The 21,290-nt window shown below is 43.3% G+C and overlaps 1 protein-coding gene across 6 annotated transcripts; it reads right to left on the bottom strand.

Moving 5' to 3' along the window:
• Positions 1-293: 293 nt before the first annotated feature.
• Positions 294-20,893, bottom strand: CDCA7L (cell division cycle associated 7 like). Of its 6 annotated transcripts, XM_068405090.1 has the most exons (11): positions 20,843-20,893; positions 14,028-14,174; positions 10,621-10,752; positions 9,812-10,162; positions 7,771-7,845; positions 6,101-6,286; positions 4,488-4,622; positions 3,449-3,598; positions 1,657-1,793; positions 1,467-1,536; positions 294-1,266 (listed from the first exon to the last, which is right to left on the bottom strand). In XM_068405090.1, exons 3-10 carry the CDS (start codon positions 10,699-10,701, stop codon positions 1,500-1,502), a joined length of 1,152 nt encoding a protein of 383 aa, XP_068261191.1. In that variant the 5' UTR covers positions 10,702-10,752; positions 14,028-14,174; positions 20,843-20,893; the 3' UTR covers positions 294-1,266; positions 1,467-1,499. The 6 variants fall into 6 exon arrangements, with proteins under 6 accessions (XP_068261191.1, XP_068261186.1, XP_068261187.1 ...); XM_068405085.1 differs by lacking the exon at positions 20,843-20,893 and having other exon boundaries at positions 14,028-14,103; XM_068405086.1 differs by lacking the exon at positions 20,843-20,893 and having other exon boundaries at positions 4,488-4,619; positions 14,028-14,103.
• Positions 20,894-21,290: the final 397 nt, after the last annotated feature.

The following is a 21,290-nucleotide window of genomic DNA, read 5'->3' as shown; positions in this document are numbered from 1 at the left end:
CTACTACAGCAGATAAGCCCCAAGGGGAAAGTCAGGGTGAGGGACTGGAGCAATGATGAGCATGTCATTTGACTGTTGCTTTTTGAAAAGGTACCCTGAATTTTTCAGGGGATTTTTTTATTTTTAAAACATCTGTCACTCAAAGGGCAATACTGTTCATTCCTCCTCTGGATATGAGGAAGGTATCAAGGAACCTTGTGAGCTGCAGTAGCTGTGTTTCTGTGTTTGTGTTGGTATTTGCAAATATAAACCTAGAGGAAAAGTAAATGGAAAACATCAGCATCTGGGCATAGTTTGACTCACAAAATGCTCCTTTTGTTTATTCTTTATTCTCTCTACATAAAATGAAACATATATCTTAAAAGAATTTTAACATAATCATACTGCAATACAAACATGTTGCATTTAAATACAGTTGTTTGAAAGCTTGGTTGCACATATGAAAAAACATCTAAGTATCAACTGTATGTAAAAAAAATAATCCTGAACTTTGTGATTTAAACCAGTTAACCAGTTATGACTGGGGTAGTTGGCTCAGGCAGCAGGTGTATTACACAAAAACTGCTGGTGAGCAATTCTTTTTCTTTTTTGGGATGATTTTTTGTTTGTTTGTTTTTTTTGTTTGTTTGTTTGTTTGTTTTTTTACAAAACACTTCCACTTCCATGTTTCAGTGATTAATTGCACTTTGGAATAAAAAAAAAATCATCCTCCCATGGGTAGGTTGAATCAGCTTTGGCTGGAATATAATGGTGTTCAGGTGAAAGTACCCTTCCCTTCTTTGCAGCGACAAGTTCCATAAACTACAGGTAGAGGAACAGGTTCAGAAATCAAGGGTTGGAAAACTGAATATGGTCAAGCTGGAACACAAGATGGGATATACTTGACAGGTTAAACACCCTTTCTGCAAACTTGGTCAATTTGAGCAATGTTTTTATTTATATAATTGTGCAAGTTCTCCATCCTGTGGTTGTGTTGCTCTATTAAAAAATTAACCACTCACGGTTCAAGAGTGCCATTTCACTTAATGTATAGGTCTGTGCATGTAGATTTCTCTACAAAAACATTTTCCTGAGAGATCTTTTGCATAAGACCACATCAATCAAAAAGTTCCCAACACAGAAATGCATATACTATACTCTACAATTCTATCTTATATAAAACATAGTAATAACCTTTGAAGTCAAAACTTGGCAACATATCAACCAGTTGCAAGCACAGCTTGAGTTCAGTGTTCTCAATTGTCATCCACCAGTTGTTTTTGTAAACTAGAAGAAATGTGAGATAAGTGTTAGTTATTTTTAGGACACTCTGATTCCCCATAAACAGACCATTTCTATTTCTGAAGATGACAACTTCCAAAACAGCACTTCTATATGCTTGAAGCAATCAATACTGATTTCAAAATAGGGAAAAGCATTTCAGTTTCTTAAGCAAATGAGTTGTTTACACAGACAATATGACTCACTTTAATGAAGCTGATTTCAGCCTAGGAGATATCTCAAGTCCAAGAGACTTCTTTTGCATAGGTCCAGGATCTGCCCCAGGCCACAGAAGTCAGGTATCGTTTAGAGGGCTACAACAGTTTGAAAAGAAACAACCGCGGCGGGGGGGGGGGGGGGGGGGGGGGGCGGGGGGCGGGCGGGCACAGCCCTCACCTTTCCAGGTACTCCTTGACGTTGTCGTAGCCGTAGAACTTGGCCAAGTGGATGAGCATGCCCGTGGCACAGCGCCCATCCTGCCGGCGGCAGTAGCTGCAGTTGCACACCCCACGACAAGGAGGACAGATCCAGGCCTGCAAGGTGGTGAATGTGGGAGGGGAGTTAAAGGCAAGCCATAAGTAAGGTTATATTCGCCTTCCTGTTGCTCAGACAGACAAGAGTATGGATTCACAGAATCACAGAATCACAGAATGTTAGGGATTGGAAGGGACCTCGAAAGATCATCTAGTCCAATCCCCCTGCCGGAGCAGGATTACCTAGACCATATCACACAGGAACGCGTCCAGGCGGGTTTTGAATGTCTCCAGAGAAGGAGACTCCACAACCTCTCTGGGCAGCCTGCTCCAGTGTTCGGTCACCCTCACCGTAAAGAAGTTTTTCCTCATATTTATGTGGAATCTCCTGTGTTCCAGCTTGCACCCATTGCCCCTTGTCCTGTCAAGGGATGTCACTGAGAAGAGCCTGACTCCATCCTCATGACACTTGCCCTTTACATATTTATAAACATTAATGAGGTCACCCCTCAGTCTCCTCTTCTCTAAGCTAAAGAGACCCAGCTCCCTCAGCCTCTCCTCATAAGGGAGATGTTCCACTCCCTTAATCATCTTCGTGGCTCTGCGCTGGACTCTCTCTAGCAGTTCCCTGTCCTTCTTGAACTGATTCCTTACTGTGTGATTGTTCAGGGCAAGCTTTTAAAAGCCTGAACCAGCCAGCCAACCTACCTTGTTAACACTTCCCAAATGCTGCAGGATTAAAGGAATAATTAAATGCTACCCTGTTTGCTTGAATACTTCTTACTCTGAAGACTCAGGCTCTCTGATTTGTTCAGTATGAATTTAAAACAGACTAAAGGCATCTGTAATGCCTAATGATAACTCATCCTATGTTAGGCTGACCATACTGAACTCCCTAGAAAAAGACAGGTGGCCACTGTGACAAGTTTCTTTGGCTCTGCCTGCTGGCATAACCCTATTCCTAAAACTGAATTACCCAGCGTGTACATCGGCATCTCCCAGATGCTCAGCAACTGAACATAGAGGGGCAGGTGCTACCAGCCTGCATTACAGCATAGCAGCCATTCCCACACTGGGCCAGTATTATCAGAGTCGTCAGTTCTTCACTGTCCTTCAGAAAAGCCCAGAAGCCCATCTCTAAAGTAGAGGTGGGGGAAAGAGAGGAGGTCTCAGACCAAGCTGAGCACAGAGAGAGCTATTCTTCTGAGAAGTCTTTGTGTACTCCACATGCCTCATTCTCTGCAAGCAGTCTGTGCTCTCTCCTTGCTCAGTGCCTTGGGGGACAACAGAGAAAAGGGAACCAACCCTAAGACTTCTAGGTATCCTTCTCCTTTTTTGTCATTTAAAAAAACAGAATCTAAAACAAGGAACCTGCTTTGCATGCCACATTACTGAGAGCATTAAAAAAAAAGGTACATTTTTTGGCATTTGTCTGAAAGAGGACAGATTCCTTTTCTTAAAAGGTCTCACACTTTCCCTCCACTATCTGGTAAGCAAGTGGAGCTTCAAAGCACAAAGAAGGATGGATTGTAACCCAGGTCCAGCACCTTCCACTTCAGTGCCAACAAGATCAGTGTCATTTGTAACAGTACTACAGATCTTCTCATGGCAAAAAAAAAGCTTTGAAAACCATGTTATCATGAGCATATACTCATCACAGCTTACTAACAAAATCATATTCATCACACTTTCCAAGCCCAAGAAATGATACTTACTGGATCAAGCAGTGCTGATTTAACATCTTCTCCATATCGATTTCGAAGACATGGTCCACAAAACTGTCCCCTTACTCCTCCACAGCCCTGGTTGCGACAGATTGTCTTTGTATCAATTGTCTTTTGTCGACACTGGTGGCAAGTACTACCCTAAAGTTGGAAAGGAGGAGAAAAACACATATGTATGAAGGCTATCTTAAATGCTTTTTGCTGAACTTTCCTAAAATACATTTGCTGATAGCAAAGAACAAACTTCAAACCAAAGTCAAATTCAGCAATGCAAAATCTTAGTAAGAAAGAACCGTAAGTTCTGTTATTACGATAAATCATACAGTTATCATCTGGGGAGATGCTAGGAATTTTACAGAGACAGTGCCCAACCTCAGTTGCGTTGGGAGTCTCAAACTACATGAACCTCATGTCGCAGTTCTGTTCCTTTCCTCTATCTAGGAAAAAGCTAAAACTAATCAGAAAACAACCTTCTGACTTACTTACCCCTGCAAATACAATGAAGCATGAAATACATAGTAAGCTGCTCATCTAGATCTTTATGACAATTAATAACAGCCAAATCTGCTGAAGGAAAGGAGGAGTTCCATCAAGAGCTTTGGAAACTACCCAACCTGTATAGAAATGTCACTTCTGGGGGGTAGAAGGAGCAGCAGGGATCGCTATTATTTAATAGTACAACCACCACCACCACAACATTTATATTAAGTGAGGATGAGAGATAAAAGGGATCCAAACTCTTATCAGTGGTGAGTCATAGCTATAGCAAATTCCACTTAATAGCTCTACGGCAAGAAAGCACTTCTTTGCAGAAGCAAAAAGTTGGTAGGGCATATCAACCAGCATGGGCAAGCCCATGGAAGCCCGGCAAAGCTTCCAAGTTGTGCTTGTGTAACATAATAATGCAGAGCTACACTTGCACTCTCCAGAACCTCAAGAAAGCACACCTTTTAGCAAATACCAGATGAACTGTTAGGAGCCTTTCAATTTCAAGCAAATGGACACACTAAAGGAAACAGCAGCCACTTACCAGAACTTTGTCATAGATTTTGTCTCTAACAGTGATTGCAATGTTGTCCAAGTCCTCCTCAGTAATGTCTTCTACTGGACGGTGAGATGAATACTTTGATGATCTCCTCCTTTTGCGTACTCCACGCTTCCCCTGCTAAACAGACTCATCTCAACACCTTTTGTCTGGTGTCATGAAGACTGTCACCACACTTGGTGACAAATTCTTTCATTTATAATGCATATGCAGTCTAGAGGGGGCGGACCACAGGCTCATGGACCACTGGAAGAACAGGGAATAGAGTTTCCAAATCATCACCACCTCTTTCTCTCCCTCTCCTCCCTTATCTTTTCTCTACGCCATTTATTATTTGTTCTGTTTATATGTTCTTCCTTCCCGTCATTGCTACTTCTATTTCCACAAATTCCTAACATGTTTTTCTGCAATATGTCCTTTTCTTTGCATTCTCTGCACACCTCCACTGTAACTCTTCATACTCCATTTCTTCCCTCTCAAAATAAGGAACTATAACCATCTGCCTACCCATGTCTTGCTTCTTCAACCTCCTAGCATGCTGTCTAATTGCATTCTCCAATGTCCTGCAAAAACCTTCACTGAAGTTTTAGGTTAGTCCTGCCATTCCCAGCCCTTTGTTATTATCCTGTTTGTTATTTGGAAGAGGAGTCCTCTACTCAATATTAAGCACTCTTGTTTTCCTTCCAAATATCAATCTCTTTGACCCCAATCCATGGATCATCATTATGCCCCCCAGGGGATTTCAAATTTCATGTACAATTCTCAGCTGATCCTTAGCCTTCTGCCTACCCCACTCTCAACACCTAATTTGTTCTTCATGCTAGATCAGCTCTGTTCTCCCCAAAACAGTTGTTTACCAGCCCAAGTTCTCATTCAGTGCTGCTCCACCTTAATAGCCAAGTTCCCTCTATAATGCTTCAACTATGCCCAGCACTCATTCCTATAAGCAGAACTGGGATCCAGCCTCCCTCTACCGTGTACAGATATATACAAACTTAAGTGTCTTCCTCATAAAGGCTATACAGTAAATATAACTAAGACAAATGACCACCATAAGCCAAGTGAGGGAAAAACAGGACATTTAAAAAAAGACAAAGAAGAATAAAATCTGCAACTTCTGAAAGGCCAGTCAGTACATTAACAGTTTGTTGGTGCAGGTTCCCTTTATTCATTCTCAGTTCAGCTATATAACTCCTCTTTATCTTCCCTCTGCTATTTCCAGAGAGGGGTTTTTGCTAACTTTTCCTGAGCCTGAAGATAGAGAAGATCTGCTTTGTCACCTCCACCTGATCCACTACCTTGTCACTCGAAGGCCTTCTACATTGTGGGCTTTAATAATTTTAAGATAATAAATAAATAATAGACCATAAGTAAACTGCCTTCTTATGTTTTGGACAACACAGGTCACAAAGAGAGCCCTGTTAACCGGTGAAAGATGAGGCAGCAAGGCCTGAATACAACTTCTGTAGCTAATCCTAAACCAAAAGTTCTCATTAACTTTCTGTAGGATGTGATGTCTGCTCTTAAGTAGTGGCCCACAATTTAAATGAATGTTTCCTAATCCCTGAGTACTGGAGATATCGAAGTCTGGCAAATACCACACTGAGTCTCTTCTTTAAGAGATTTTGTTGTCTATAGCTACGGAGCTGTTCTGCAAATTTAGCAGCCGACACAGTAAATTTTTCCAAGGCAAATTTCTCTGGTGGACGAGCATTTCTGGTTGGGTTCATGCGACGTGTTATCTGGCCTTCAGAAAATGTCCTCCTTGGGATTTTCTTCTGTTTCTGGAAAGAGAAGACGATTCCAGTAACTGTTCTTTCAGTTATGTCTGTAGCGTTAAACACCAGAAATTATCTCAAAATGTCTGTACCACACTTGTACTATCATGAATTAATCTGTTCTTCTCCCACTTCTTACTTGTTAAGCCAAACCTCACCAATTTCCAGCGTACTCAAGTGTTCTCCCTCCATTCTACACCTTTTTGATCCTTTTAAAACACCACACTTTCACAGCCAAATTCTATTCCAATTAACATCACAGAACTATAGCAAAATTTTTTGTATGCCATTATTGAGGTAGAAGCTAGTTCTCACTCTTCTTCAGCAGCTAAAGGTTCAGATTTTCCTACAAATTAATACATCTTCAAGGAATAATCTGAATTCTAGTTTATTTTCTTTTATATTGTTTAAATTGAAAGGGTGTTAATAAGTTTCTTCTACTTCCAGATTCCTAGATCTAGAAACTACTAGGAGGCACAAGATACCCTTCTCATATTGTCACACCTGACAATTACAGCATGACTGAATTCATGCGACAGAAGTTCTGCATAGACTCCTACCATAAAGGCATCTACTACATCTGACAGGATAAACAAGATGTCAGAAGGAAGTCTGTTTGTAACTGTACTCTTTAGTTATTATTTCCTTTGAAAGAAGTGAAAGGCACTTCACAAGGAGACAGGCTGGAAGTCAAAAACCAAGCAGAAGAGATAACTAGAATACTCCTGATGCTCTCTCTCCCTCCTCAAGTAAAGATATAAATAAAAGTAGCAGACTTATGTATGTATTCAAAGGATGTTTAAGGTTCTATAGCATTTAATTAGAACTAGCAAGGTTCCAGCCTTTCAAAAACTGTGTAATTTGGCTTCACCTTTTCACCTGACAACCACCACACGAGCATTTCTACATGGGCTTCCCAAAGACTTGGCCCTTCAATTTTTCCTCAAATCTCTTCAGTTTATAATATATATGGAAAAACATTATAGAGAACCTGAAGTGGCTGACAGTTCTCTGCTTCTAGTCAAGAAAAGTCAGTTGAAACAACTACAGTATCATTCCAGGTTCATATAGAAGTGGTTGAATTTCATCAGCATAGCTCTACTGGGAAGTGTGGATTTTAAAAGAAAAACCTGCAAGATGGAACTTAACAGGTAAATTAACAGGATCTAAACACCAAGGACAGCAACTACTCTTCCTTATTCCCACATACACAGACATTTGTCTAGCATCTCAACAGTATTTCTGGGGCAAAAATTACAAAGCAGCATCTCACCTTGGTCTCCATATTTCTTCGTAAATTATTTTATAAAATTACATTTCCTGACATAACGTCTGGTACTTAAATACTGCCAACAGCAAGTCTATATAAATAAAGTGACCAACACCAAAGAAAACCAGAACAAACTTGGTGAAACCGTTTCATCAGGAAACACATTAATTTTAAGTCTAGCAAAAACTATGGTCACCTCTAGCCAGTAGCAGAGACTTACCGAAGGAGTCAAGGTGGGTGTTTTCACTGGGAACAGGTCCGGTACAGAATTCAGTTCTGCCAGCAACTGAGCAAGCTGAAATCAACAGTGATGCCACATTGAAAACTCACTGCAAACTTGCAAATAAGCAACACCTATCACCCGCTCTTCCCGTACACTCCAAATTATATCTAAACACGTGGAGTTTCAGTGCATGAAACCTTTCTGAAGGCACTTTATTTATGCGGGGCTCATAAAAGGGCTTCATTGACCCCTGAATGAGCAAAATTCAGGGGTAAATTCAGGGATAAAACTCTGCAGGCACAGTTTTGCTCAACTTCACAGCTCCCGTTAATTCTTACTGGGAATTAGAATTAGCTCGAATTACATCCAATCTTGTCGAAACAGCACTGAAGAAGCGCATTACAACATGGTTACAGTATCTATGACTGATAATGAGAAATTCAAAATTCATATGACAGGAGAGAGAAAAAGAAGACAGGGTGCCCTTAGCCAGAAGACTGTCAGATGTTCCCTGTGGGCTATTTTACTGAATGACTGCTGATGCATCTGTGCTTTTTGCCAGGGAACTCAGAGTGTCCCCTTCAGCAGTGACATTGCAGCAGGGAAACTTTGCTCATTGTTTTTCAGTGGTCCTTAGTAGCAATGACTTGGAACATCCCTTTTTCAATCATGACAGCTAGCGCCATTTCACGATGCATCAAACCACGGCCAGTAATGCTACATACCCATCGCTTTGTGCAGATACACACAGCGACACGGGTACACGCTCATTTGCAACATCGTAAAACAACTAAGCCCCACTGGCGGTTCCCCTAACCATGGCGTATGCAGTGCCACAAGCACTTCAGCAGGACGATATGTTGCACCATGTAGGAGATGCCCTGGCGGTACATTTCAACAGAAGCAGTGGCTGACAGGTCCAAAAAAATACTGACCTGTTCTGGAAGGCCAGGATGAAGCTATCTTCTGAAAAACCAGCAATAGCAGGGGTAAGTCAGGCTGCTAGCTGACTCTGAGACTGCCATACCAATCATAAGATCAAAAGCTGGATACAGCATTTCTCAGTAAATACTTCAGTATGGCATTTATTAATGCCATAAGAGCTATTTAATTAAGAGCTATTTAATGTCATTACAGTACTGCAACTAGAATGCAAATGAATGTCTCAATGGTTAAAACTAGAAGGAAGAGTTAAAAGTGAGAAGGGTGGAAGAGCAGCAAGACCAACACAACAGCAGTGAGGATACAGGACAGATTAGAAACACAGACACAAAACTAAAGCAAGTTTTTATGTGGGAGCTCCAGGCCCACACACCCAAGTGGTGTACTTGAGCCCCAAGGCTGCTCGGAAGCTGCAACTTTTCCTGGAATACAGTAAAACTGAAGGAGCCACCGAGGACTCAACATCAACTTGGATTTGCATGGCAGCGTGATAATTAGAGAGCTGGTAGCATTTTGGATAATAGAGGAAAAAGTGTTAGAGAATGACCAGTGTCTCACTTTTCCACACCTACATGCACACGTACACACACTTTCAGTAGTTATATAGCAAAGCGTAACTGTAAACATCGCATTCCACACAAATGAAAAATTACATTTATCATCCTTAGCAGCTTTTAGCTGGCTTTCCAGTCAGTAACTGCAGCAGATCTGTCAGATGCAAATGTAAAGTAGAAACTCTATTGTGCAAGTGACACCACGAACCACTTTAAGGAACCAGCTGGTCTTCTGACATGTTCTAAATATAAGACTGCAGCTTGGGCATCTGTAACTTTGCTCACATCCACATACAAAACGCTTGGTTCAACTCTGGTTTTAAACTTGAGCAGGCTAGTCCTAAGGGGTATTTTAGGGGTAAATGTCTGAGTGCTGATGGTCCTCTAGGGTTTTCCCAGGTAGAAAAATTCAAAGACAAACCACCATGAGATTTTCCCAAAATCCCAGCACAGCACTAGCAGGGACCCTAAAATTCAAGTGTGCTGAAGCTAAGTACTCAGATGTAAACGTCAGAGAACAGAGCACTGCTCATAAGTCTTACCATGGCTTTATTTTCTTTAATATTCATGGCTCTCTTAAGCAGAGCGCTGGAACTTTCCTCCTGTGTTTCCTTCATGTCTTCTTCAGACTCTGAAGCAGAGCCCTCTAGTTTGTCCCACCGCTTGCAGCTTATTTCTTTTGAAAGAGGTGTGAGGGATTCACTGTCCTTTAGAGGTGAGTTAGAAAAAGCTTGTTCGGGCACTTTTTTCTGAGACGACTTTCTGGTGGGAAACTGCAAGGCAACACGAAGGCCAAAGCTTCTTCTCTTGGGGGAAACTTTCTTCTTCACCTCTTCTTCCTCACTACCCAATAAATTATTGCATTCTTCATCATTCAAGTCCGACTCCATTGCCTAGAGGCAGGAAGAATCCCATGTCATATTATTGGTTGTGACACAAGAAAGGTCATTTTAAAATCACTAATTCTAGGCAGCAGTCTCACTACCCAAAGGCATTGTCATAATTCACCTAAATCAACAAGTTTTTAAACACAGTACACAACTTCTCCCTGTGCAGAGACCAACACAAAATCTACGTATTAATATTGTCTGGGATACAGACATGGCTCTCTTCAGAGGAACAGTCTTGCCCAGCACAGTCAGTCTATACAGAGGAAGAAGTTCTCATTTCTAATATGTAATGTTACATTAAATAAACCTTTATTTCTCTTTTAAGATAACACATATTTTTCTTCAGCAGGAAGAAGGAACATCACAGTGTATCAGAAACACTCCTACTAGAACTTGAGGTTTACACAGAAGAGACAGAAAAAAAGAAGTTAATACATTCACACGTTGTTGACTGCCTTTACCAGAACTCCTTTCTTGTTCACATCCACCTCACTTGAAGCAAAGCCTTCAAACACTTCCGTTTCAGAGTCAGTGTCTTCCATGAAAATCCTCTGCAGTTCTTCAGTGAGGTATCTGGACTGAAGTCGAACCCCCTGAAAAAATACCAGCCAGTAGCTGTGAGAGACAGTCAGATACAGAGTAGCCACACAGTCATAATGAACATGTTCTGAGGTTCAAGCAGGTACCAATTAGATGCCACACTGTGAAAGCACTTTGCAGGCAAAGCCTGTCAAAAGAAAAAAGCAGAAGACATTCAGAGTTTCAGCATTCAGCTATTTTAACTGAGCAGGATTTTTTTTCCTCATTTTGAGCAGACTGCTTTAACTGAGCTGCTTCTTGTGGGGGAAAAATTCTTCTTCGCCTCTTCCTCACTACTACCCAATGAAAATAAACTATCAAGTTTTCTTATGTGTTAATTATTGTGTTGTTTTGTATATTTTCTTCTGGATGTAAAAAAAACAGGCCTTGAATGGAAGAAAATACAAACCTCAACCACAGTAAGAGCGAGCCCTCCTTTTTTTTTCACTTAACAGTAGAAACAACACTCTCCTCTGAGCTTGCTGCAGCAGTACTCAAGGCTCCTGGAGATGGGAGTCTGAAGTGATAGGTACCAACACAAAACCACAGAGCTTTGAACAGCCTGACTAACATCCCTCCACCTTCCAACTGCTCAACTCTCTCTGTTTTAATGCTGCAGTTTATCATTCATACGCGTTCTAGGGTAGACAGATCCCAAGTTTCTGCCTACAGACTAGGAAGTAAAAAGTCAGCCCATGAAAAATAAACTAAGATCTCATTAAAACACTCTTCACAATATGCACGTTACATGCCATTTAAACACAAGGCATCTACTAAATCAGAAATATATTTCCATACTTCTAATCAGAATTAGAAGTCGACCATCTGTCAACCTGTCCCTGCCAGTCTCCTGAAAGATTTGTTCATGGTGGGAACACAACCTGTGTTCACACCACACCTGCCTCTTGAAAGTCTGTAACAATCACTTCAGTTTGTTTCCCCTGTTTTCCTCTGCTATTTCTTCCTCCCATGCGAGATACAAAAATGACCTTTCATACCATGCACTTGCTAAATATCTTTATTCTTCCTTTCAATTCCCTCCCTTCCCTGACTTTAATCGCATACTTCTTTACATTAAGATAATATCTGGTGAAAAACAGATACAACAGATGAGTGGAAAAAACTTACAGGGGAATGGGAGGAGGGAGCTACTGCATACGCTGTTTCTTTACACTTAAAAAATCTCATACAAAATAATTATGAGTAATTGGAATGAGTTTTCTCTGAGCAAAATTACTTTATTCTTTTGTTGATAGCTGCAGTGCAGCTGCTTGAGAAAGGAACAAACACAATAGGGAAGTTACTTTAAAGTTAAATTGCATTTCTTGGAGGGAAACTGAAGTTTTTATGCATTCTGTGTTTTCATGAAATTCAACAATGAAGGTTAGAAAGGGAAAAATAAGCTGTTTGTTAGCTAAAGTGACTAAAAATAACACACCCAAAGGTAAAATATGCATCAGGGGTACCTATAGGAGAAGCAGCTGAAACTCAGTAGAAGTGCAGAGATTATGGGAGTAGGATTGCAGAAAGCTCCGCAGAAAAGGAGACACGCGGAGGTCAATACTCATTAAAGTGTTTGCACATCAGCATCCAAGGGAACATCTGATGCACTAACATCCCATTCACCACCCCGTCAGGGCAGCTGCCTTGCCTCCTCTCCCAACAACCGCAGCTTTTTTCTGAACTTCACATCATTTTGCTGTTCACACCAAAACCTTTTCATTTCCTGCACAAGTACCTATGGTCTTTCTCAGCAAGTGGGGTGTCTGGCATCATGAATGGATGGAACTCAGGATTAAAAAAAAAAAAAAAAAAGTGTTTTTATTGTACCATTTAGTGATAAAGGAGTTAAATTCAATACTGATGGAGATTTAAAATAATTCTCAGCCCAAGAGAAACACAGGGATAGTGAGGAAGGCTGCAGTTCCAGGTGTAAATTTGGAACAAGTCTCACTGGGATTCCCAGTAAGGCATGTTAAATTAACAGTACCTAGCTCTTCCATAGCATTTTTCATCAGAGGATTTTAAAATGCTTTGCAGCAAAGATCATTATCATAATTTCCATCTCACAAGCTGGGAAACGAAGGCAGAGAGAAGTAAAGCAAGGTGCCTGCAGTCCCCAAGCAGGCAGCAGAAGCTCAGGCTCCCGCACAAGGCTTCCTCCCCACCAACACCTCTCCTTGTTAATCCTTCTGCATGCTCCACACATAGCCAGATACAAGACCAAGCTACCTCCTGATGTTCTGAAGTTACCAGCACTGCTGTCTAGCAACAAGATGATGAAGCGATTTAGAGCCAAGCATATTTCGCTACTTTTAAGCCGCTTTCTCCATAGCACAGACTTGAGGCTCTACTCCCAAATAGCTTCTGCACTTTGTACGAGCCTCTCTGAGGCCATTTGCCTACGAAGGCTCAGAAATAGCACATACTCTCTCCTCATTCTGTCTGTTCCCTTTACTAACACTAGTCATATTCCTTGTCTTCAGCAACTCTTAACCAGGTACTGACCCGATGGACAAAGAAAAAGACATTTTCAATTTTTTTTATTAATGGAACGGAGAGACCCTTTTGAGAGCACAGCTGACAAGGATATCTTTTAGCACATTAGCCCATTTCTCTCAAGTATATGATTACACACTTCTGAAAGACTAAAAACTAAATTTTCTGTCAGTCAAGACAGCATACCAGTTCTCTTCCTTTCTTGTGAATTCAGCTGGTACCTCCAGCTACCAAGTCAGAGAATGAAAAACATCAAATCATCATGCTGCTCCAAGCTACTTCACCACAAAGAGAGCAGAGAACCAGCAAATCTCACAATCGAAGCAGGACCTGATGGTTTCTATATAAATTATATATTATATATAATATATATATATAATATTTATATATAATATAAATTAGTGCAGAAATAGCACTGATAGAAGTTTCTGGAAGAAATAACTTGAAGTCTACGTACACATAAAACGCATCTGCTACCATGCATTTCCACTGTCTTATGTATACAGAGCACACCAGCCTGGGATGGTAATTCTCTCTCTCCTGTGTGCTTCACTTACCTACTTCACTTAAACTCACCTTCTAATGAAACCCATTTTCCTTATATTATGAAAGTTTTTAAAAGCAATCGTCAAAACCTAAAAAGGATAGCAAGTTTGTTTACATTTACTTTTAATATGAGGACTGCAGATTATGGGTTTTGCTGCGAGTTATGGCTCATGTAGCCCTGACACAAGCTCAGAGTACTACCACACCGAAAGAGCATAACTGGGCCATGGCAATCCATTCCTACCTTTTTTCCTGACTCCAGGGAATCCAAGTTAGCGTAGCTGTCCTCTGACAACAACCTCTGTCTGGAAGCATCACCTTGGAACCCCAGAAAATCTTCATTGTCACTGGGGTCATTAAAAATGTTAGCCACTTCCTTGGGTATCTGTCTCTGATTCAAAATGAGAGAGAAGATACAAGTGAGACATGCCAACTTAACAGGAAAACTCGAATTGGCAACAGTACAACTTATTTTTATACTCCTATGCAAGTACAAATTTGTATCACAAACCATGCTATGCGCAGCAAAACTGTACCTCATTTAGCTAAACTCCAGGAAATTCTGTACAGGCGATTTTAATCCCTAAATACAGACTCCAGATTTGGGGCCAGGGAGGGGATGCAACATGCAGGGTGTTTAACTCCACACAACAGTGCTTCTCAGACATAAAAATACGCGTATGCCTCATCTTTGCAAGCATGTGCTCAGAGCACCCTTTATCCATAGTGAAACCCACCACCACTCCAGAGCAACGATGGCTCAGAGGTAAGGAACGTACCTTCAAATATAATGCAATGCTAAACAAGTACTCCAAAAATAAAACCAATGCAACTCATTCTCTTTCATCAGTAGAAATGTAGAGCTGTTTCTGCAACACTTGGTAAGAAAGCAAAAACCCATTTTAACTGAGAACATTTCTCATTTGCTAGAAGACCACAGTGCCACCCACCAAGAGGAAGCACTGCCAAGTGCAGGCAGTGGCACCTTCTGAGGTGACCAAAGTCACAACTTCAGAGTTCCAGAGGTCCAGTCCCAGCGTGGAAGGAGACTCGTACCACCAGAGGTAACCATTCCCCCAGCCACGTCCTTCACCAAGCACTTCAGAGAAGCCTCTCCATGTAATGTGCCAGTAAGGAAGCCTTCAGACATCTCCCACCCAGGCTGCTTTAGGATTTGGTGTGTGGAAGGACGGGATGAACAGATCCAGCCTTAAAAACCAAGGCAGAAGGCATTTTGCCAAGTTTCAGAACACGGTTTTACACATCCCAGTATCACTTGCAAAACTATTCTGCCATTCACAGAAATGCTCGAGTATAAAAGCGTCCGCATTGCTCACCAGCACCTGGACATTTATCTTCTACATCTCACGGACCACAGGTACATCTCACACACGCTACTCTTACTTGAAGCAAGCCTCTCTGCTGTTTGCTGGGTGCTAAAGCTGCACATGGATTTCCCACTCCTCCCATTAACTCTCAGGAACACGAGATCAACAGCTGCCTGGTGAGAAGGGCCAGTTCCTCATCCAAAGGAGAAAGTCTCCAGCCCTGAACCTTCAAGAGAACATCCCCGAGATGAACTCCAGAACCGAGAGCAGCCTACCTTTGTCTGCTGTCATAGACAACCAAGGTTGCTCATACAGGGCCCCATATAATGATTTTTTTAATATTTTTTTTTTTTTTAAATTTATTTGTGCCAAGGCAAATGGCCCAAAGGACGCTCACTCTCCAGTGTTGATGACAAAATTCCACTTCCATTAGAAGAGCAAGTAGCACCTTGACCAAAGCTTTGCTCTCTGAAATAAGCGACATTAATGGGCATACATGGGCTTAATTTTACTCTTGCTCTGCTTTTATAAAGCTGATGTAGACTGATGCAAAACTGATTTTCTGTTGCTTGACCAAGAGCAGAATTCACCTCTGAACAACTGACCCTCAGGCAGGCACACAACGGCACAACCCCACGCACTGCTGCAGAAGTCGTGCCGTCCGCCTTTGAACCCCTTCGGATATTCCCTCACCCCCACCCTCTTACAACGAACAGCCAGAGTCAGCTCCGTCGCTGTGACGGAATTCACTCAGTACAGAGCAGCGTCAAAAATGAAGCATTATGCATTTTAATGGAAAAACATACAGGGAGCTGTGAGCCTCGTCGCTATGAATAAATTGCTGCCAGGAGCCGCTGCATTAGTTCTTGTGCTATTGTACAGCAGGGTTAGCCACTGCTGTGATTACTGTATGCCTAACTAATTTCTTCTTCTTCGTCTATTACTTCTGCATCTGCACCAGAGGAGCCGTTATGGGGGTGTAATTACTGATTGTGAGCAAGGAAAAAAAAATTCTTTCCCAGCAGAAGACCTTTTTTGATCTTTATGCATTCTCAAATACTAAGGCACTGCTTTAAGTAATTTACTGCAGAACTTCAAAGATTCTTAGTTTGTGACTTGCTCCCCACAGCCTGACTCTGAAGAATCCCATTCAGTCATTGATGAGTCCCCATTTCACCTAAAGGGCTTACGTTAATAACAGAGAACACCAAACAAATATAAGGTGGACATACTCCACGAGTTTAAAAAGAGCACCCTCATGACCAAGCTTGCTCACTGCCCATATTTCTACACCTGAAATCCAGTATTTCTACACTTGAAATTACAAGCCAAATTTATTACCAGCAGAAGTCCATTGCCATCAGCAGACATCGAAGACGAGCTTGCACCAAACACCTCTGCCGTGATGGGTTGGCTCTCCGTTATTTGTTCTGTAGGCCTGGACGCCACAGACATTTTCTTTTTTAACGTTCAATTAAAATACATTCAGAAACTGGTTTATAAGCAGCATCACAGCCTAGCATTTTAACTCTGGAAACAAAGCAGCATATACTAAGAAAGAAAATACATATTTACCTAAACATAAATGTAAAAATATTAATCTATTCTAAGCACTTGAAAGATGCAGGCATTTCAAGAGAAGACCTTTTTGCCACTAAACTCCTAAAAAAGGCAGGAAGGCAGAGAGGTGATGAAGCTTGCTCCGGGAGAATATTTCAACATGAACAGACACAATGGTCTGCTGAAATGCTACAGAGATGTGAGAAATACTGTCTTTTGAAGATAGCAGTTACAAAAAGCTAAGGACTAAAAATCTAGTAAAAGCTGGAAATAATTCACAGCTACTGAAAAAGTCAAAGTTTCATTTCTAGTAGGAAATTTTATACCTATTGAGCTGAGTTATTTTTGCACATAAAACACACTTACTTGCTTAAAACACCCACAAGGTACTTTTCAAAAGCAGCAGAAAACATTCCCTGCTACAAACAGCATACAGTCCAACAACTTCCAGAACAACCAACCCTAGCTATGTTTTTTTCAACAAAAGACCAAAGTTCAAGACACCCTCATCTCGCAGTTTCTCCTCTAAACTTCCTAGGCTGTGCAGAGGAGAATTACCATTCCTGCAGAACCAGGAGCAGGCAGCTTGTGTGTGCCCATGGGGGCTGGCAGACCTGTCACCAAGGGCCAAGGGTGACAGAGACAGAAACCGAGGCCAGGAGGAATGTCAGACCTGTTTTGGCGATGCTCCCACACTCACCACGCGAGTGAAGCGAAAAGTAAGGCACCTGAGGTCCCCACCAGTCAAAACAACGTTTTTCCAAGTGCCATCCCCATGTATTCCATGTTAGGCAAGGAGACAAAGAAAAGCCTGGACTGAGATGTTTTACTTTCCACATCAACAGGAAGAATTCTCGTGCCTCGAGTGAAAAAGCAACTTTCCTGATACCAAAGCCAAAACAGATGCAACTTGCCCTTCTGCAAGGCAGCACCCTGGCAGGCTGCGAGGAGGGAACGCTTGCCTGCATGCACACCCGCAGCTTCGGTGGGAAGCATCAGAGTTATTTCTACGCCACTGTCAACCATATTTAATTTTTTAAGAGGTATTTGTACATTATCACTTTCATTGCCAATTGTCCCACCAGCACATTCTTCTCTGACAATGATGTATCATGAGAACATACTGTGTGAGGAAGCAGGGCTAGATGCAATTCTCTATTTTTGCTCCTACCATGAAAAAAAAAAAAAACAGTTGGGCTGTGTGTGTTCCCCTCATTCAAGTTTGCACAATGTATGGACATTCCTATTTGAAGCAGAGGACAAATAATTTTGGTAACGTTCAAACTTGCTGCTCATTCATTTCAGTCAAACTGAAATAATCCCAGTTTTAATTTCAAATGCATACTCACACAAACCAAACTTGTGCAAAGTCACACCTTCAACACACGCTGGAAAATCTCTTGACTTGTCCCAGGCTTAGTACGCAGGCAAGCCCAAGTCACGCCACCCAAGGGTTACAGGCACTGGATTTGGCTCGTAGCCCCGAAATAACAACTGAACAGGGAAGCACTCCAAGGCTGACAATTGTGGGCAGCGCTACAAGAACAGAGGCTCCCAGCTAGAATGATGGTAAGTGCCAAACCAAAAACCCAAAACTATTTACAAGTTGAGATCCTGGTCTTTCCACTGGAATCATAAAGGCGAACAGCACTGTATGAAAGCTTAATTTTAAACATCATACAAGCATGTGAAAGACATGGAAGCCAGAGAGAGGCAAAGCCACGTATTATGGTGTGGAAGAATCACACAACTAGATGCACGGTCAACAGGACTGTCAACATCATCCAACCTGCCTGAGACTCAAGGGCAACAACGAAATCTAGGAAGGTAAGGAAGATCCCAGATGATCTTGGCATTTTCTCAACAGCAGAGCACAAAAACCTGAAACCTTCTGGATGGTGAAGTATATTCCTGGCACAAGTGGGACCAGGGTGTAAGGCAAATGAGCATTCAGAGAAAAGAAGGAACAAGTGATAAAATGAGCAGTCATCACACAGTTTTACAATCTTAACAGGGATACTTTGATTCCACCGAAGGTGAAGACGGATTATGCCTGAGCCTGTAAATCCATCACAGCAACAACTCCTGGCACTTTCACGGTCGTTCCCCCTGCCCCCGTAAAAAGTTATGGTAATTTTCACCCCAGCCAACCTACTGCTAAAGCCAAGTACTACCTGAAATTTTAGTAAATTCAGCTATTTTCAGAACAGTAGAGTATGGTTGCTACACCGGTTCATTTAAACCGATAATTAAATAAGCTAAAATCCATCAAGCTACTTTATCCTAAAATAAAGAATGCCCAACTATCATAATCACATGGCGAGTCATTGAAAATGTTACCTTCCATAGGCAACATCTACCTGGAAACTATCCCCTACTTTTCAAAAATGCTGGTAACAACATGAATACCAGCATGCCAGGATATGAACACAGTCCAAACCCTCTGTCAACTGCTACTATCTCCCCTCTTTTGTAATATCTAATCTCTCACTGATCAAAACAGTACTAAGAGCTATTTCTGAATTAATTCTGCATAATTCAATATCATCCCTTTCAACTGTGGTGGTGTCTAATTGCTTTACGAGCCTCAGCGTTCCAAGGAAAACACAGGCATGCAACACGTCCCCCCTTCACATCTGGACTGCCAGCGTCCAGGCTTTTTGGGTGCAAAAGCTTCATCAGCCAGCACCCCTTTAACAAGCCCCGTGTACTGAAACTGCTGTGCAAGGACACGTTAAATTAGACCCTGGGATGGGAAATGGAACTTCAGGTCTTCCAATTCAAAACAATTTTGTACTGCTGACTTCGTTGGCAATGGCTTTCAATGGGGACACGTACTCACTTACAAGCTAATTTATCCATCAGCAGATGACCTGTGACTTCAGAGACAAGGAAACCTCCACCACCATGTCCTTCTGGTTCAGCCAGGACTGAACCCACTGCTCACCAGGCGTGACATGAGGAGGAGCAAGAGCCAGCAGAAGGCCTTGCTCAGCCAAAACAAGCTCCCACGAGAAACAGGAGAGCACTGAGAATAGACTGCGTCCTCCTCCCCTCTGCTGAGCATTACAAGCAACACGATGTACACCCTTGCAGCTGTGCAGTAGAAAGGTGACTAGCAGACAGTAAGAGCCTCTCGTTATTGCACCAGAGGTGAGAAGCAAGTGCCATTCGCTTCTGTTGTACTGCATCAATCGGGTTTCTCCCAAACTCTTACAGTGCCACTATGTCTGCTCTGCCAATGGAGAGCCTGGGGGCATACAGAGGTGGAAGGTTTACACAGGCCCTGAGGTTCTAAGAAACATTTCAGTGTTTCTACAACCCTCCAGTTCCCACTGAAACCCACGTAAAACCTTAATCTTCCATCAGCAAGAGCTGACAGAGATGCCTTCTCGTCCTTCCCTCCCTCGCACCACCTGGAAGACTCACCATACCCACCTTCTCAAGCCTTGAGCCACACAGGCAGCCTGAGACATCCAAGCACACGCCTGGCTTGGACCAGACCGCAGCCGGGTGCGCCGATCAAAGCACGCCTGCGTTTGCCCCTAAGCCTCCAGCCTTATAAATACTCACATGTATTCAGGTGGCTCAACTATGTGTTTGGGGCATCGTGGCATTTCAACAACAACAAAAAGGACAGAATTAAAAAAAAAAAAAACAAACCACAAAACAGGTATTTCAAAAGTGACATCCCCAGGCTTACAGAGGCTAATTAATTAACAAAGCTCCTCCCCAATAAGCTACGCGCAGCCCATCGGCCTTTATTAGGGACGTTGCAAATCCCAGCACCGCCGCGGTTTCCCCACCGAACCCCTCGGGGACGCCCCAAAGGTAGTTTCCACCGCCCCCCCCCGCCTCCTTCCCCGGCGTTTTGCAACCCCGCAGCCGCCGCCGCCACGTGGAAGGCGCTCGGCGGAACCGCGGGCCGCCGCGGTCGCCGGGACCGCGTGTAGCGGGCGGGGACCGCGGCGGGCGGAAGAGCTGCCCGTCGCTGTCGGTACCGGCGCCGCCGACAGCGACGGGCAACTCTTCCGCCCGCCGCGGTCCCCGCGGGGGTGCGGACAAAGGCCGCCGCCGCTGCCCCGGGAAAACGGAAAGCAGCCGTGCCCGCGTCCTTCCCCCGCAGCCCGGCCTTGCTCTCCCACTCCGCGCAGTCAGCGGGCCGCCTCACCTTGCCGCCGCTCGCCACCGGGCCCGCCGCTGCCGCCCCCCGCCGCCGCCGGCGCCGCCGCCCGCGCCGCACCATAGCGCGAGGAGCCTCCCGCGCTGTCTCGGGAGGAGGAGGAGGAGGAGGAGGAGGAGGAGGAGGAGGAGGAGGAGGAGGAGGAGGAGGAGGAGGAGGAGGAGGAGGAGGAGGGAGGGAGGGGCGGGGGGCGGGAGGGGGGTGGAGCCGGCCGGTGGTGGCGGGAATGGGGGGATGGGGCACCCACTGTGGGGTGACTGGGGATGGGTGACAGCTGTCCGGATCCCTCTGCGGGGCTCCTGGTGCTCTGGGTGAAGTGGGTGCTCCTCCGATGGCACCCAGCACGTGCGGTTCGTCCCTACGCGCCCCTCACGGGGCAGCAGCTGGTAGTCTGAAAGGAGCGGCCTTGCCTGCGGGAATAACACTCTCATAGTAT

This window comes from Nyctibius grandis, chromosome 7 (assembly GCF_013368605.1).
Source record: "Nyctibius grandis isolate bNycGra1 chromosome 7, bNycGra1.pri, whole genome shotgun sequence".
NCBI classification, from domain to species: Eukaryota; Metazoa; Chordata; class Aves; order Nyctibiiformes; family Nyctibiidae; genus Nyctibius; species Nyctibius grandis.
Note: the sequence above shows the minus strand (reverse complement) of the source record. Positions and strands in the feature narration are given on the sequence as shown.

Excerpts from the sequence above, each read along its gene's own strand:
- CDCA7L (XM_068405090.1), bottom strand. The coding sequence starts at position 10,701 with ATGGAAGACACTGACTCTGAAACGGAAGTGTTTGAAGGCTTTGCTTCA. Across the intron at positions 6,287-7,770 it reads CACCCACCTTGACTCCTTCG|AAACAGAAGAAAATCCCAAG; the intron begins GTAAGTCTCTGC and ends TTCTCTTTCCAG. Across the intron at positions 1,537-1,656 it reads GTCAAGGAGTACCTGGAAAG|ATCCTGGACCTATGCAAAAG; the intron begins GTGAGGGCTGTG and ends GGCCTGGGGCAG.